We start from the raw sequence: 15,828 nt of genomic DNA, 5'->3' as shown, positions 1-15,828 counted from the left end.
AATCCCAGTCAGCTACTAGGGAACATTGATGGCACTGTATATCTTTGTGTGGTGGGCCGCGCCTGCCCGTCAGAAATGCAGGAGAAATTGCCAAATCAACTGCAAGCTGGCATCTTCCTTGTGTATAGTATTTTCCAGTAATTACCAGTAACAAATTAATTAACGCAAGTTTGAAATGACTTCTTGCTTCATGACCAGGGCTGAATTGCATCTGGTAACCTCAGGCCAGATTTTTCAAAACTGTTCAGGCTTCAAGTGCTTAACTCTTAATCAGAGCTGTATTATCCAAAGGGTTCAAGTCAGAGAGGCATTGAAGCATGGATCAAATTTACAAGCTGCTGGAGATTGAGCAGGTTTTTTTCTTTTTGATACCTACATGCTGCCCTTCTTGGAAAAATCTGCCTTCTTACCATAGCAGCCTCTGAAACAGATCATCAAAACCTTCTGTTCCCTTGTTCCGATCCTTTTTTAAACAACTCTATACTTCAAACATGGTTAACTTTTGTGTCTCTGGCTCTTTTTTTGCTGCAGTACGTCACGGAGGCAGAAGGAAACCTCCAGCGAGCACGAGCCCTGGTGGATGGGATGCAGAAGGAGAAAATTGAGCTGTTGAACCAGCTGGAAGAGGAGAAGAGGTAAAGCAGGAGTGGATGGGTGTTGGGGAGGTGAAGTCATGGGGTAGATGAGGCTCTTACCCAGGAGCATCGTATTTGACAGGCTGCTTGCATGTCCAAGAGCATTTGACCATGGCGCATGTTGCACTGACAATGCAACTGCCCGTGGAAGGCCAAATAGTCTTGGTCTCCTGCTGGGCAGTGAAGTTATTGAGGGTTTCCAGCCATCTTCTTGTTGTTTGGTTTCCAACGCAAAGCAGAGACAAACAGTATTATTAGCCTGAAGGAATGAAGGGCGACAGTAATACCAGTAACTCCGGGATTTGATACCCCGACCAAACTCAGCTGTGTCACTGTGTAAACTGAAGTTAGTCAGTAAAGGTGGGATTAGCTCATGGCAAGGGTGCGGACAGTGACAAAGCCTTGCCTTCAGATATTCTTGTCTAAGGATACAGTATAAAAACAATACTGGATAATAAACAGAACTGTGTAGATTGGGCCATCCCAGACCCCTAACCCTTCTGTACAACCTGGCTTTGCTAAAGACCGTTTCTTTCCCCTCTGTTTGTGATGTGATGACCTTAAGGACATTCCTTCTGAGGAAGGGAAGTCAAACTGGAGTACAGCCTTACTGTAGTGTGATTCATCATCTCCCCGCATCCCAGAGGCCCCATCCATGTACATATGATGATGCATACATTTCCTCTCTGGATAAGAGTGAAGATCTGCTTGTCATTCTTGGAGTCCAATTGCTCCATATATATAATTAAGCTCTTCAGTGGGAATAGAAAGGCATTTCTGTGTATTAAGTAACTGAAAACAGTGTTGATATCAATTGAATGATGCCCCTCCTGAGGATGAATTGTTCTTTCGTGCACAAGTCTCCTCGCTCTCCTGGTAGGCAGCTCACTTTCCCAGCTCCAGGAGGCCCTTTAACACAAGGCAGCTGAGTTCTCTCCTAAATATCAACAGATGCCTCCTCTAATTAGAGGGGGTTTAGACAAGGAAGCTTGTTTATGAAGTTAGATATGTACACTCACAGCTATTTTTGTCTGTAACGGAATCAGCCCTTACATCTGGCTACCAGCTCAACATCCTCATTATTGCCTTTTTTAAAATCAGTAAAGAGAACAAAGAGGACTGAGTTTAGAAGAAGATTGAATTATTTTGTATCGTTACTGGATTTTTCTCTTCAGACTTTGCAAAAGAGTCCTAGGTACTTCTGCATTTGTGCATGTGATTTTTATGTGCATTTATGCATGACTGGCTTATACAATCTCTAGGGAAGGCTTTTCTGCCAGGAAACATTAAGCATTGCCCACCCTCTACCAAGAAGGCAGAGGCTCTGATTCCCCTGGAATATTTTGTATGGACCCTGTGCGTTTGGCACAGGAATTGCCCAGTGCTTGGCTGCAGGATAACAGGATCTAAGAAAACCAGTGAAACCTGGTTGTGGCTTTCATATTTTCAGGATCCCGGTGTCAGCAAACAGCAGTTGTGCTTGCTGAGAGGTGGTACAGCAGAAACAGCATGTCTATGAGTGTGTACCTTGCAAGAAGGCAAATGTTTGCTATGCAGAAAGCTTGCTTATTAACTGTCTTGCTCCATGTGTCTTGCTGTTTAGCCTCTGCCAAGGTGTTTGTATACAAAGTTCGTCTGTATCCCTCTCCTCTCAGACTTTGGTTGTGCAGCGGAGGCCCCTGTGCAATGGCTGCTTAGAAATGGGATGCTGATCTGGGTGTTACTCATTGCTCTTTGTGTTTTTTTTCCTTCCCCAGGAAAGTGGAGGACTTGCAGTTCCGTGTGGAGGAAGAATCCATCACGAAGGGGGACCTGGAGGTAATTCCTAACACCCTTACTGAAATGTGGGGTTAAAACCTTGAAATTGCATGTGGGGCCTCACCTGAGTAATTTCTGCCACCTTTTGCTCAACTCTAAATGATACATTACCTTTATTGATGGCTTTGGACCTGCTGCGAACACTGTGGTGTAAACTGTGAAGATGGTTCTTTGGTGTGTTGCCCAATGACTAATAATGCTAGGAGCTGCCTAGAATTAATCATATGCAGCCCGCCTGGCTTTAAATGTTGCCATGAGTTGCCAAGCCGTGTTAAAATCTGACTGTATCTCAGTGCATTTCAACGTATGTTTTTCCAATGTAGAAATTATTTGACTGCTCAGTCACTGTCCCTGCAGTGGCCTGTTATTAGCAGCTAATTGGCACGCACAATCTGCCAGTCAGATGCTATTCTATTCCAGCCAAAATGCCGTGTATCGTTTGACCTGCAGTATCCTGGTGTGGAGTCCTCTGCCCGCAAGCATGGGGTTTGACGCTAGGATACCCTTTCATTTGGAAGGGCTGTTGCTCAGAGCAATGCTGTTGCAGTGAATATTGTGTAAACTGGAAGTGGTGTTGGGAGCTTGCCCTTGAGTGGGAGGCTTTTCTGTGGGGGAAAAAAAGGAAAAGAAAATATTTCTGTGAAAGCAAGGCTCTGCTCTACATGTGTAAATCAGGACTTTCCCTTATCTTTAGCTAGAGTGCTAGGTTAGTAACAGCCAGAAATGTCAAGGGACCTGCTCCTGTGCTTCACTGCCGGTCATATCAATAAAAGCACAGGAAAATGGGAAAACTAGGCAATGGAGTATGTTGCTATGGCTTTGATCCTCTTGGCATAAACCTCTCCTCTTTATCCAGAAGCTGAAGCAGCATAATATGTTTGACAGGGTATCAATCAGCAATGCGCTGATAACAGATCTTTGCTAAAGGACAGCAAGTGCACTTTCTGCCTAGTGTGTGGGTGCAAAATCAGGTTTCTGTTGATTCCTGAGCTTGGATGATAGGGTTCCCCCAGTGCTTTAGACAAGTCTCATTGATCCATTGCTCCCTTAAAGAGCAGTGAATTGTCCCTGCGTAAGCTTTAAGCATTTAAGCCTGGCTGTGGAGTAGTGGCAATGGGACCAGGGTTAGCTAGCAGGTATGTTTAGATATATTTAAAAAAAAAAAGCCACCATATTTTCACAAGATGGTAAGCTGCTGTGACATAAGTGCTCCTATAACTGCAGTTCCCAAACTTGAGGATAGATCTGATTTTCATTTGGGCTGGGAAGGAGTTGCTTTGCAATGGGGATGTGGTCAAGTTTCTTGCAGGCTGCCAGGGTCCTGTCCCCACTTCCATGTTTGTCTGTACAGAAGAACAAATAACTTAGGGAAGAGTCATGGAGCAACTTGGTTTCCTGTGGTCCAGAGAACTGGGATGTTCCCCTGTGGGTCCAACACCAGTGACAGCACAGGCACTGCCAGAGGGCTTTGCTGTGGTCAGTTTTTACATTCTGTCCTGTCTAATTCGGATGCTCAGACTGAATGATTGACCCACTGGAGTTAATTCTCACCTTCCTGTTTTGTTGTGGAGACAGTTAGGATTTTCAGAAGCAAGTAAGTCACTTGAAGAAAGAAATCTCTCATCGGAAATCAGGGGATAAGTGCTCCTTCATGTTGCAGTAAGTGTCCTGGGAAATGGTTGTCCCTGATGTTCCTCATGTAAAATCACAACAAAATCAACCAGTGGCTGCTAGCACAGCCCTTTGCATCCCTAGCTAGAGCTCAGCTAACCACCCAAATACCAAAAGCAAAGCCCCGTGACAGTTGTCGCCCCTCCTCTGGTCCTGTAGTCCTCTTACGCCAACAGCCCTCTTCTGACTACTCAGAGGCGAATGTTTATCTTGCTCTTAATAGCCAGTAACAGACATGATGGTGAGAAAAGATTATCTCTTCTGAGGTCCCTGGATCTAGGGTTTCTGCTGAAGGCTGGACTAAATCCCATGATATTTATTATAATATCATGTAGTTTTTTTGAAGAAAGCTGGGACTCTCAGGTGTTGAATATGGCAGGCAGCATCCCTGGAAGCTCTTTGACCAAAGAAATCAGTGTATCTGAAGCCTGGAGATATGGGTCCAGTTTTTGGGCCTCTGATAAAGAAGGAGGAGCTGCGGATTTGGCCTTGAAATGCAGTTGTGAATTCAACCCATTTTTGATTCTGGTTGGCAATGCTGATGCTATAGTGCTTTGGAAGGTGAGAAGCAATTGCAGGAAAACAAAACCTTTTAAGAAAGGCTTTTGATGGTGGAAGACTATGTTGTTATAGGAAATACTAACCTCTTCAAGGAACTGTCTCATGCTCGTCTCCTGGAACCTACTTCATACCTTGAACACCAGTGGGAAGACAAGTTTGTATTTTGTGAATAGTAATTTAAGGCTAATAGCAAGAATAAGTCTTAAATTCAGATCTGAACTTCCTCAAAGTGCAGGAAAACTTTGGATCTGAGGCTCTGAGTCATACTGGCTACGCAAACCAATTTGCATAAAAAAAGAAATAACACAGGACTTGATGCGAATCTTAAGTGAAGCTGTATTTAAGGACTGTAAAACGGTTGATCTAACCTTCTTCCCTGATTATTTTTCTCCTCTATTTTCATGTGTTTTTCCAGACTTGAAAAATAGCAGGATTGGTAGATACTGAGCAAGCTTGGCTGGGAACTTGAGTGTCAACCTCAGGAGTCTTGAGAGAGTTTCTGTGGGAGATTCAGAGAGTAGTTTTGTAATAGGTCAGCATCTTCAGGTAGCCAATATCTGACGTGCTGCCACCAGTTAAGGTAATTTCAAAAGTTTGTGTTGCTGAAGTTTCACTTGAGAATTTTGAGCTAGTGTAAATTGAGGAAAATTCATTAGGATCAATGGAATAATTATCCCTGTAAATAAAATCAAGCCTGGAGCTCCATCTTGAGATGTGCATCTTTGAGCTTTGCAGAGAGCGGGAGAAGCCACTCAGTACAAAATGAAATTTATTAGGATGCATTCAGCCAACTTTTGCACTTCAGTGATATTATTTGGGGGTTTTTGATAATGTTTGGGCTTTTGAGACCACATCTTTGACCCCTGAAGGAGGAAAACAATAAACAACATAAAATATGGAGTAGTCTGAATATATCTGGCAGTTGAGATCTTGACCATCTATGAATGCGTGTATGATGATACCTTTCAAGCCATAAGAGAAAACATGGATTTTTACAAACTTCGGTTTCCATCTTTGTACACAACTAACCAAAACTTGCTTTATTGTAGGAAAGGGCAAAAATCACTAAAACTCTTTCAATAGAAAGAGGGGGAAGCAAATAATTATATGGAAAATGAAGGGCAGAAAATAGGGGGTAAAAAAAAAAAAAGTTTCTGATCAGATTGGTTTGTTTTTTGATAGGTCCAGTTTAATTCAAAGGAAAATGTTGGGTTTGTAAGCTAAAAAAATGTGAAGGCCAGAGTCTGCATGCATTTTCCCGTGTCTCCTCTCTTTTATTTATGGGAAATTTTACATGATATTACAGTGGTCATTGGAGAGTCCTGAGGTTTGCCACCAAGTGCAGCCCTATGGTACTTCTGCTTTAAAAGTGAAGGGCACCGAAGCAATGCCCTGAGTCAATGCTCCTGGATTTGGCAGGTTACATAAACTTCTTGTGCTTAGTTTACTTACCTGTTTAAAAAACAAAAAAGCAAAAACAAAACAAAAAATAGTTCTGTTTTGTGTGCAAGGCTGTTAGAGTCTTAGTGTGCAAAAATCACTTTGAAATTCCTAGCAGCCCTATTCAAACCTAAAGCACTGATTTATATAACAGTTTGGTATCTAAATTTCTTTGATTTGCTTTCAGTGCAGTGTATTTTTGGTTTTAGCAGCATGCTGTGTACAGTATGACCTGCTTTCCCCCCCACACCCCCCACCCCCACCCAGTGCAGGGTTCACGCTGTCTCCGGAGCAAAAAGAGGATGGAAACTTCCAACTCTTTTCAGTCTACCTTGTGATTCTTCTTGAGGAGAGATGCGGAGAATCATTGCAAGGTCTTTGCATTCTCTTACGTGGTGCAAGGGTCTTGTACTGGTGGTCTGCAGCAGGGGGACCTTTGCTTTTTAGGAGGTGTCTTCAGTATAGTCTTGGTGCAGGAAAACACTGAAGCAGCTTTCTAGTGCAGAGGGATGTTGTCCCACCACAGGTTCCATTTTCTTGTGAATAGCTACTACGAGTACCATGTAAAAATCCCGTAGTGACCATTTTCTGTTTGGTTGGATTTTTCCTGCTTGTTTGGATCTTTATTCTCCTCCTATTGTGAACTGCCTTTCCTTGTCTTGTACACTGAAGATGATGTTGCAGCCTTCTCTTTCCCTCTCTTTCTCTCTCTCTCCCTTCCCCTTTTCCCATCTCCACTGTTCTTCTTTTTTCCCTATGTGTGACCAGACTCAGACGCAGTTGGAGCATGCCCGAATACGGGAGCTCGAGCAGAGCCTGCTGTTTGAGAAGGCACAGGCTGAAAAACTCCTCAGAGAATTAGAGGACACCAGGGTAATCGACCGCCACTTGCCCTGCCTGCAGAACAGCGTGCTTGCCCCCTGCGTTGATGCTCATGACGCCTTGCTTTGGGTTTCTTGGTTTTTTTGGTTTGTGGGATTGATTGGTTTTGGCTTGAATTTAGGCTTCCCTGATTTTTTGTTTGGTTTTTAATTTGCTCTCTCTCCTGGAAATGGTAGTACGATATTATTTCTAGCTTTGCTTCTTGTGTGGGGACTTGTTTCTCAGATTGAGTTTGCTTCTCTGCCCCATGCCACCATTTGACACATGAGCTCTTCACAATTCATCTTTCAATTAACATGCCCGAATAATATCTGCACCCTGCACAATTCATTCTGCCTCGAGGCTCCCCCAGGCTGTAATAGAAAATAACACTGCAATCAGCATTCCCTTTGTCCTCCCTCCAGCTGTGAAATGGAAGATACTGGTGAGTGCAGGTGGACCAGCTCTGATCCTTGGCCATGCCTGCAACAGGACAGGCTGCCCAGATGAACAACGCACCCGATCCTAAAAGCAGCCAGATGTGGAAAGGGCTTTTTCATGCTGGTGTGGTGTGGGAAGCGGCGGACCTGCCTACAGTGAGCTTGCTCCTCACCAATGGATTTGTTTAGAGCTGTAGAAAACACAAACGTGAGGTTCTCCAAAAGAGCTAAATGGCTGGAATGCCCCTGTGCCCATCTAAAATAAAAAATACCCAGCCTCGTGGGCTGATGGCTAGTGGGGAAAACGGCAATTGAAATGAAATGGAATTGATCACTTGTGTTTTGGCATTGGAAGATCTGCTTGGTTTCCTTGTTTTTCTGCCTTTTTCTAATATTTCATCTAGTCAAATCTCTTCTTCTCCCTCCATAGCTGCAGCACCCTGAGCTCCCTGTGACTAGCAGGTAGTTCAGCCCTGTTAGGTTACATTCAGTTTGTAAGACATTGATCCATAGCCCTTATGCTCAATGTTAACCATGGCCAGATTTATTGTCTTGCATCCTCTAGCCTTCTACGTTATTTTTACTTTGCTAATAAACTCTAACAAGTACTCATGTGTAAAAATACCTTTTCCTTTTTACACCAGGGTAAACAAATTACGATGCAGAAGAGAGGTCTGTTGGCTGAGGATTGCTGAGCAATAAAGGAAACATGATATGCTTAATGCTGGTTTCAATGCTTGCGATATTCCTGCATGTGCAGTCACGTTTCCTCGGTGTGTCATCTGGCAAGATGCCTAGGCTGGAAATATAATGCCCTTTCAGGACATTATTTTTCATAAACCACTGTTGCTCTCTAGCGAATTTCAAGGGTTGCTTCAAAGATGTGTGTTTCTCTGTGGAAAACGAGAGGTTCATATTAGAAAAAACAAACTGCAATTGGCAAAAAGACATAACGGTTAGAGTTATTGGTGATAGTTACCCTGGTGCAAAACTGTACTCAAACTGGAGGGTGCTGGGAATTCTTTTCCTCTTTATTTGAACTTTGACTAATGTACTTTGGATTTACTTCCACTGGAGCATACTTACTAAACGGAAGGATGCAGCGATGAGAGGTGGGGACTGACTTTGTCTTCTCTGTCATGTTGCAGTTAACCACGGTAGCGGAGAAGTCCAGAATCCTGCAGCTGGAGGAGGAGCTGAGCCTCAGGCGCAGCGAGGTGGATGAGCTTCGGCAGTGCCTCAGGAGCGCGCACCAAGCAGAGACCCCTGAGCATAACCTTGGCTTGCAGTCAGAGGCTCTTCGTCTACGAGATCAATTGCTGTCTGCCAACAAGGAGCATCAGAAGGAGAGCAGCCAGCTAAAGGAGAAGTACGAGAAGACGTTAAAGAAGTACCAGCAGGAGATGGAGAAGCTGAAAGCTGTCAATGAGAAGTATTCACAGGAAATCGTTGACCTAAAGCATAAAGTTCAGCAAGCCACTAATGAGAACATGGGGCTTATGGACAACTGGAAGTCTAAGTTGGACACGTTAGCTTCTGACCACCAGAAGTCTCTGGAGGACCTCAAAGCCACGTTGAACACAGGCCCCGACACCCAGCACAAGGAGATTGTAGAACTGAAGGCAGTGGTGGAGAGTATAAAGATGGAGCACCAGCTTGAGTTGGAGAACCTGAAAGCAAAGCATGACATTGAGACAGCTGTTCATATAAAGGAGAAAGAGAGCCTCAAACTGAAGTTGCAGGAGGCTGTGGATGAAGTGGAAAAAAGCAACAGCAACTGGAAAATGCAACTGGAAACCAAAAGCAATCAGCACCTTCTTGAGCTCCAAGATGTGAAGGACAAGTGTCGAGATGCTGAGCTGAGGGTGCATGAACTGGAGAAACTTCATGGTGAATATAACGATCAGACACAAGCAATAGCTTTCTTGAAAGAGCAGATTTCTTTGGCTGAGAAGAAGATGTTGGACTATGAAACATTGCAGAAAACAGAAGCCCAGAGCAAACAGGAGATCCACAGATTGCAGGAAAAAGTGCTTGTCTTAGAGAACAAGCTGCAGTCCATGGAGGCCCTGCATCCTTCGCAGCATGCAAACGTATGACTTCTGGGTCATTCTGCTTGTTTGTTATCACTGTTAGTAACCCTGCCTAGGAGTAGCCCTCAGCTGCTGCCTTTGCGCAATTTTCTGAGGCTTCTATGCCTCAAAGTATCTGGATGTTTTTACCTTCCTTTGGTAGTGCTTTTTTTGCACTGCATCTCCATGCTGAGGGTGTCTTCCCACTCTTGAAAGCCAGTACAGTGGCACACTTGGAAGAAATAAGAGTCAAGAGAAGGAAGTGGGCCACATCTGGGCTTGAAGGCACACGAGTGCTGTGGCAGCAGAATAGGACTATCGTAGTTTGTCAAGGGTGGACTCTCATACAGAGCAAGCAGCGTTCTTAGCTGAAAAAGCATCATTTCTACAATACAGCTGTTGTCCTCCAAGGAGCTGCAGCAGCCTTAGTCTGTTATTGAGCAAGGCTCTTTAGGGGCAGGTGGAGGACAGGGTGGAAGAAGAGTCATTGCCCATGCTGAGATAGAGCACGTAGCTTGCTCAGCACATGGAGCATGGTTTGAGAGCCTCAGTTAGGGGGCTGAGCTGATGGGATTGGGTGGGAGGTGAGTGCCAGCAATGCAGCAGAGGCAGTGGGGAGGCTTCACAGGGCATATACAGGAGACACAGGGAAACGTTGACTTTGAGGATTATAGTGGAAGAGCTGCTAGCAAGAGTCAGGATGGCACCAGGCTGGGGAAATAAAATGCCTGATTGAATACGAGCCCTGAGCCTCCCAGGGAAGTCTAGAATAAGAGCAGTGATAATGTGAAGAGGTCAAATTTCTATGGCCTTTGTGTCTTTTTAAGTCATCCTCATTTTTTGGACTATTTGCCACAGGATGCCATCCTGCCTTTGTGGCATGGCGCAGGGACGCACGGCTGGCTTTGCACTAGAGCAAGGGGAGGAGATTGCTACTCATGGCTCTAGGCTGGACCCCTGTTTGTGTTTGGATTTTGCGTGAGAAATGAGCAAAAACCCAACTTACAACTTGTCCCTGTTGGGATGCAGAAAATGAAAATAAGCCATGAAATGTGCATGTTTTAAGAATACTCATTGGAAATCTGTCACTGGTGATGTAGTCACTGTTACAGACTGAGGTGCCAGTGAAGCGAATACGATGCTTATGTTTAATTTGCCAGCATGAACAGCCCCATTGAAATCCATTGCACCTCTAGCCAGCAAGGTCAAGCCAATGAATTACTGTTGGCCAAGTCGAGCCTCATACCTGCAAAAAGGCATGCTGAACTGGACAGGAGAGGCAAAAGCCCAAGGAGGAATCTGCAGTAGTAATGGTGCTTCAAGGGTTGTTCAACATGTTTCATCTAGGAAAGAGTCATGAACAATAAGTACAGCCAGGGCTCTGGGAAGAGTGGGTTGTTGTTACAACATGTCACATATTATAGCCAATATTCGAACAGGAATGAATGTAGAAGAGGAAGCTGGAGGCTTGTTCCAGAGCCCTTTAAATAAATGAGAGGGCTCTGGGGGATATTGATATTGGACTAGAACCAGGGAGTCTTGAAATAATTATTTTAACTCTGTGTCGATTAAAATCAGGAAAATGTGGGAAGAAATGCATGGGTGAAAGCCATTGAGTATCACAGGGCAAATTCTATTTTTAAATGTCTTAGCTAATTTAATGTGACTGCAGTATTAACTATCCAAATATTTTAAACAAACAAGAGAGTCTTGTGACGGTCTTTCCTAGACCTTCAAGTGAGAACCACAACTGTGCTTCCAAAGAGCAGTTAAATAGCTTTCCCGTACCAAAAGTACATCAGGCAGCGTATTCCCCCTTTGGGTGTGCTCCTGCTTCTGTTCAGGATGTATCCTGCAGCCCACTCAAGCTGTCGGGGACTGACCTCGGGGCTTTCAGTGGTGGTGGCCACAGCAACTGTTTGATCTGGGGCATATGCTGAGGTCCCACCAAAGGCTGCTGGACACGAAGAGGCTTGAAGGACTGAATTGTGGCCTCTGCAATGGAAAGCTTGGCCGTGAGCTCTGCAGTCTCTGGCTTTTCATTGCAGTGTAGACAAAAGAGGATGGGGAAAAGGCTGAATCCTCTATGTGGACCAGCATTTGCTTTTTATTATTTTTATTAATGTATTCATTCTTTAATAATTATTATTTTATCAATGTTTTATTACTGTTTTTATAACTTTGGGCACAGTTAGATTCCTCAGAAGTTGAGGAACTTGTTTGATAGGTCTCAAGCTGAACGCTAAAGAGCATTTGCACCTGAATATTTGCCGTGATTAACCACAGGAGACTGGTCCAAAGGAGAGCAGCTCTTCCATCGCTCTGCGCAAAGTCTGGGTGCATCAAAGCTGGAACCAGGGCTTATGGGAAAAGCCTGATCTTTTTTTCCCTCCCGGGTGAATCTCACCGTTGTGCTCAGCTGCCTGTTGTGTGTGTACCTCTCAGATGGTACTGATTAACCTTCGTAGTACCCAACTGTAGAAGTGACTCCTCAAAAGCCTTTCTTTCCCTCTCGGGAAGGATGTAAAACATCGTAACTTGGGTACCGGATACACTTCTGTATGGATGGGGCTTTGTGGTTGTTAAATTTGCTTTGAATCTTTGGGTAAAGGGCTGTTTTACATCTCATATTTTACATTTATTTCAGATGATTGAAACTAATGATATTTCAGAGGAAAAGATAAAGATGAAGCACACTATGGAAGGTATGAAATTTTATTGTTTTTTCTTGGAACGCCCTGTTCTTGTGACTTGCGTGCCTTCCCTTCCTCTACCTTTCTGCTCTTGCAGGGATGGCTGTGTGGAAGGGGCTTAGCAAGCCATTTCATCTCTCAGATTTTGCTGGATGGCATTTATTGTCTAGTTTCCCCGCCCCCGCCCTCTAATCTGGCTGAGCATATGCAGGGGTAGATGTTTTTACTTGTGTTACGTACTCGCCATGCGGATGGTGCAGGTTGGAGACAGATCTGGGGAAATGGGCACGCTTCCATCCCATCACTGGTTTTTATAACAGGTAAAATCCAGCCATTAAATGTAATTTGTTCATAGGAGAGGACTGCCAATGGTAGATATTAATGTGACTGGCTTAAAATAATGCAAGTTACTTTTTTAAATTAAGTTTACTATAAATCAAATCCATCCTTTTAACAAAACGCAGAATTTATGCACTCAGAAAATTTGTATAAGTAGCTCTGAAACTGAATTGCACACAACCTCCCTCGCAGAGAGGGTTACTCAGACTGCAACCCTAGTCTGAGTAACAGCAGACCTGGCAAGATTAGAGCTGGGTGGCCCAGATGGGCTCTGTTGGGAGCGATGTCCTACCGCTTTGCTGTGCACGACATATGCTTTTGGGTGTCTGTGAAGGATTCAGGGCTGTTCCAAGACATGTAAGGTGCTTCCAGATCACATCTTCCATTGCTCGTTCCCAGGAGACTCATATTTCTTCTGTCTCCCTTAGGGCTGTTATTTTTTTTTTTTTGTTCGTTTTGTTTTGTTTTGTGGGGTTTTTTTTTAAGCAGAAAACATTATCAGTGTAGATTTCAAAGGTGATCTCTAAAGAGCTAACTTGTCACTTCTCTTTTCAAATGGCATTTGGCTTAGGGTGGCATAGCTTTTTCTCAGTCATTCACTTCTAAGGAGTCTGTTCTCTGCAAAGCCCTTGTTGAAATCCTGCTGAGGATGTAGCAATCTAAACGGAGGTTACTGGGGACTTTTGCAGGCTTAAATTTCACTTAATAGAAACAGTGTTTAGTTTGAGTGTCCCTCCAGCTGTTTGTGGATTCAGACAGAGGTGTCTTACCCTATTTCCATCTGCCCTCAATGCTAGCTAGGCATTGTCAGTCGGTCTCATCACTGTCTTTGCAGGTACAGGATTACATATATGCCGTACCATATTGTATGCTGATTGACAGGTAATTCCTGCCTAGCGAGGGCAGAACATAACTAGGTCCAGCAGCCACTGCTCTTAAAATGGCCGCTCAGTCCATGCGCATGTTGTTTCCACACTGAATAAGCCATATATAGGACGTACTAAAACCAACCAGTTCAGATTTGAGCCCCAAAAGCATCATACTTCAAATCTACGGCTCTGAGTGTGAAAATGCATCAGTTGCAGAAAACGTGTCTTTTAAAACTCTCTCTGCCTTCCGGTGTAGGAGGTAACACAAAGAAATGTGCTGAAAGTTCCTTTCTGTGGTTTTTATGTTTTATCCCCCCCCCCCCCTTTTTTTTTCTTTTCCCTCCCCTTGTGGTTGCTTTTTTTAAACCTGTCTGATATGGCTTCCCAGCTGCGTATCCTGCCTCCTAATACCTGGATGGTGGTGAGATGCAGTGAGGAACACCCATTATCTGTCTCCTGCTGCTTCTCTGCTAGTGGAGGATACCACCACCATGCCCCTGTCGCACCCCGACCCGTGCCGTACACCCAATACCTTCCTGAATGTTTACAAAGCATTTTCCAAGCTTCTAACCTTTGTCTTGTCTTTTCCTTCTCCCACAGACCTCCAAGACAAGCTGAGTAAAAGAGACAAAGAGGTGTCATCGCTGGTGTCCCAGACTGAAACTCTAAGGGCCCAAGTAAGTGGTAAGTTTCCCTAATCCAGTGCTGGTGGGAACTAGGTGTTTCCCTGCTCATCCTCTGTACTTGTGTTAAACAAAGGCCCAGGTGCTGAAAGGGGCAGATATAAAACATGACACTGCCTGCCTGTTAGCGGATATTGTTGGTAAAAATTTGTTCAGAAGTTCTGGTCTCTTTTCAGGAGGTGAATACAAATCCTGCAGAAGATATTTGTATCCTGTGAGAAGGGGTTTTTGGGCTGTCAAAAGCTGAAAGAGGCAGCAATAAATGGAGCTGGGCATGTTGTTTCCGAGATCTCCCCTTAAACAGGGCTAGATCCAGAGCTAATCAGACCTGTGCTGTTAGGAGTGGGAATTGGGAAAAGGCAAAAAGCAGGAACGTAAGTAAAGGACTAAGTGACCTTTCTTCCCCCTGTATCTTCCTCTTCTCGTAGCTTTGGAAAATAAATGCAAAACAGCAGAAAAGAAGGCCGATTTGGTATTAAAAGAAAAGAAGAGGCTGGAAGGTGAACTGGAAGCCTTGACCAAGAAAACACATGATGCTTCAGGGCAACTGGTCCTGATTAGCCAGGAGCTACTCAAGAAGGAAAGGTCAGTCCGCAGGTCTGAAGGACAGAGCTGGAGATGGGGCTGTGTGTGTGTTCGTTCAGGGTGCTGTAATTTACCAGTAAAAGAAATCTAAAGGTTGAATTGTTGAAGTCCAGTCCCCAGCTTTCCTGTTCTTTAGAGATGCTCAGGTGGGAATTTGTTTAAAATCAGGGGCTATGAAGTATCAAAGGGACTGTCCTTTCACTGCTCGCCAGGAGCTGCAAGACAGCTCAGTGCCCATGTAGATGCTGAGTGAAGCCACCTACAAGCCAGCTAAGCTGGCTGCTGCCCTGCTCTGAAACACAGTGCCCTGTGCAGGTCCCAGTCTCTTTACAGCTGGTGCGGTGGGGAGGACAGGAGATCTGAAGCCCCTGGAGTGGTGGGAGTTGGGTCAGGTTTGCTCGCTGGCCTTTGGATCTGTAACAGAGGAGGGAGGGAGCGTGGCAGGACTCCAGCATGGCTCTGGAAAGGTCTTCACCTTTTCGTGCTGCTTCTTCCAGGAGCCTGAACGAGCTGAGAGTGTTGTTACTGGAGGCGAACCGGCACTCGCCTGGGCCAGAGCGGGACCTGAGCCGGGAGGTGCACAAAGCTGAGTGGCGGCTGAAGGAACAGAAGCTCAAAGATGACATCAAGGGGCTGCGAGAGAAACTGGTTGTGCTGGTGAGGGCACCAAAACCCCTCCTGGCCTTGACCTGGGGGCTGGAGGGCTCTGTGTGGCTCGTGGGGGGGTTCTAGCCTTTCACCCTTACTCCAGGTCTTCATGCTTTTTCTTTTCCTCATGCTTTTTCTGAGCATCTGATGGGAACTTCCTTGACAGTGCCTGTGAGCTGTGGCCTGGCTTAGCAGCACCTCATTAAGCAGCAAAAATGTCCATCTGGCCTTCTCCAGTGTTTTCCTGTTCCCACTGGTTTTAGATCCATGGCTAAACAGGGCTAAAATTTGTGGGAGAAACTGAAGGTCGGTCAGCTACCCCACATTGCTTATTCCTGTATCGGAGAACGTGTAAAACAATGTCCTCTAATTCCTGTGTACTTCAGTGTCCTCCAGTGGTTGAAATGTGAATAATTTATTTGAACTCTGCTGGGAACAAATTGGAGCTGCTGCTGGTTGCATTGGATATGATTGCCTTCAGAGTTGTGCTCTGACCCCCCCTACTGTTGAAAT

The 15,828-nt window shown here is 44.8% G+C and overlaps 1 protein-coding gene across 1 annotated transcript in view; it reads left to right on the top strand.

Moving 5' to 3' along the window:
* Positions 1-15,828, top strand: part of CLIP2 (CAP-Gly domain containing linker protein 2) — a gene marked incomplete at its 5' end in the record, with an annotated part of 63,538 nt that overhangs the window by 38,999 nt on the left and 8,711 nt on the right. The window contains 8 exons of the mRNA XM_087752077.1: positions 532-635; positions 2,393-2,453; positions 6,894-6,998; positions 8,575-9,519; positions 12,146-12,203; positions 14,000-14,083; positions 14,511-14,667; positions 15,165-15,324. Coding sequence (XP_087608203.1) covers positions 532-635; positions 2,393-2,453; positions 6,894-6,998; positions 8,575-9,519; positions 12,146-12,203; positions 14,000-14,083; positions 14,511-14,667; positions 15,165-15,324 — 1,674 coding nt within the window. The remainder of the gene's footprint in view (positions 1-531; positions 636-2,392; positions 2,454-6,893; positions 6,999-8,574; positions 9,520-12,145; positions 12,204-13,999; positions 14,084-14,510; positions 14,668-15,164; positions 15,325-15,828) is intronic.

Source organism: Nipponia nippon, unplaced genomic scaffold (assembly GCF_047370975.1).
Source record: "Nipponia nippon isolate SJK-2023a ecotype South Korea unplaced genomic scaffold, ASM4737097v1 scaffold_15, whole genome shotgun sequence".
NCBI classification, from domain to species: Eukaryota; Metazoa; Chordata; class Aves; order Pelecaniformes; family Threskiornithidae; genus Nipponia; species Nipponia nippon.
This window is presented reverse-complemented; position numbering and strand designations above follow the sequence as displayed.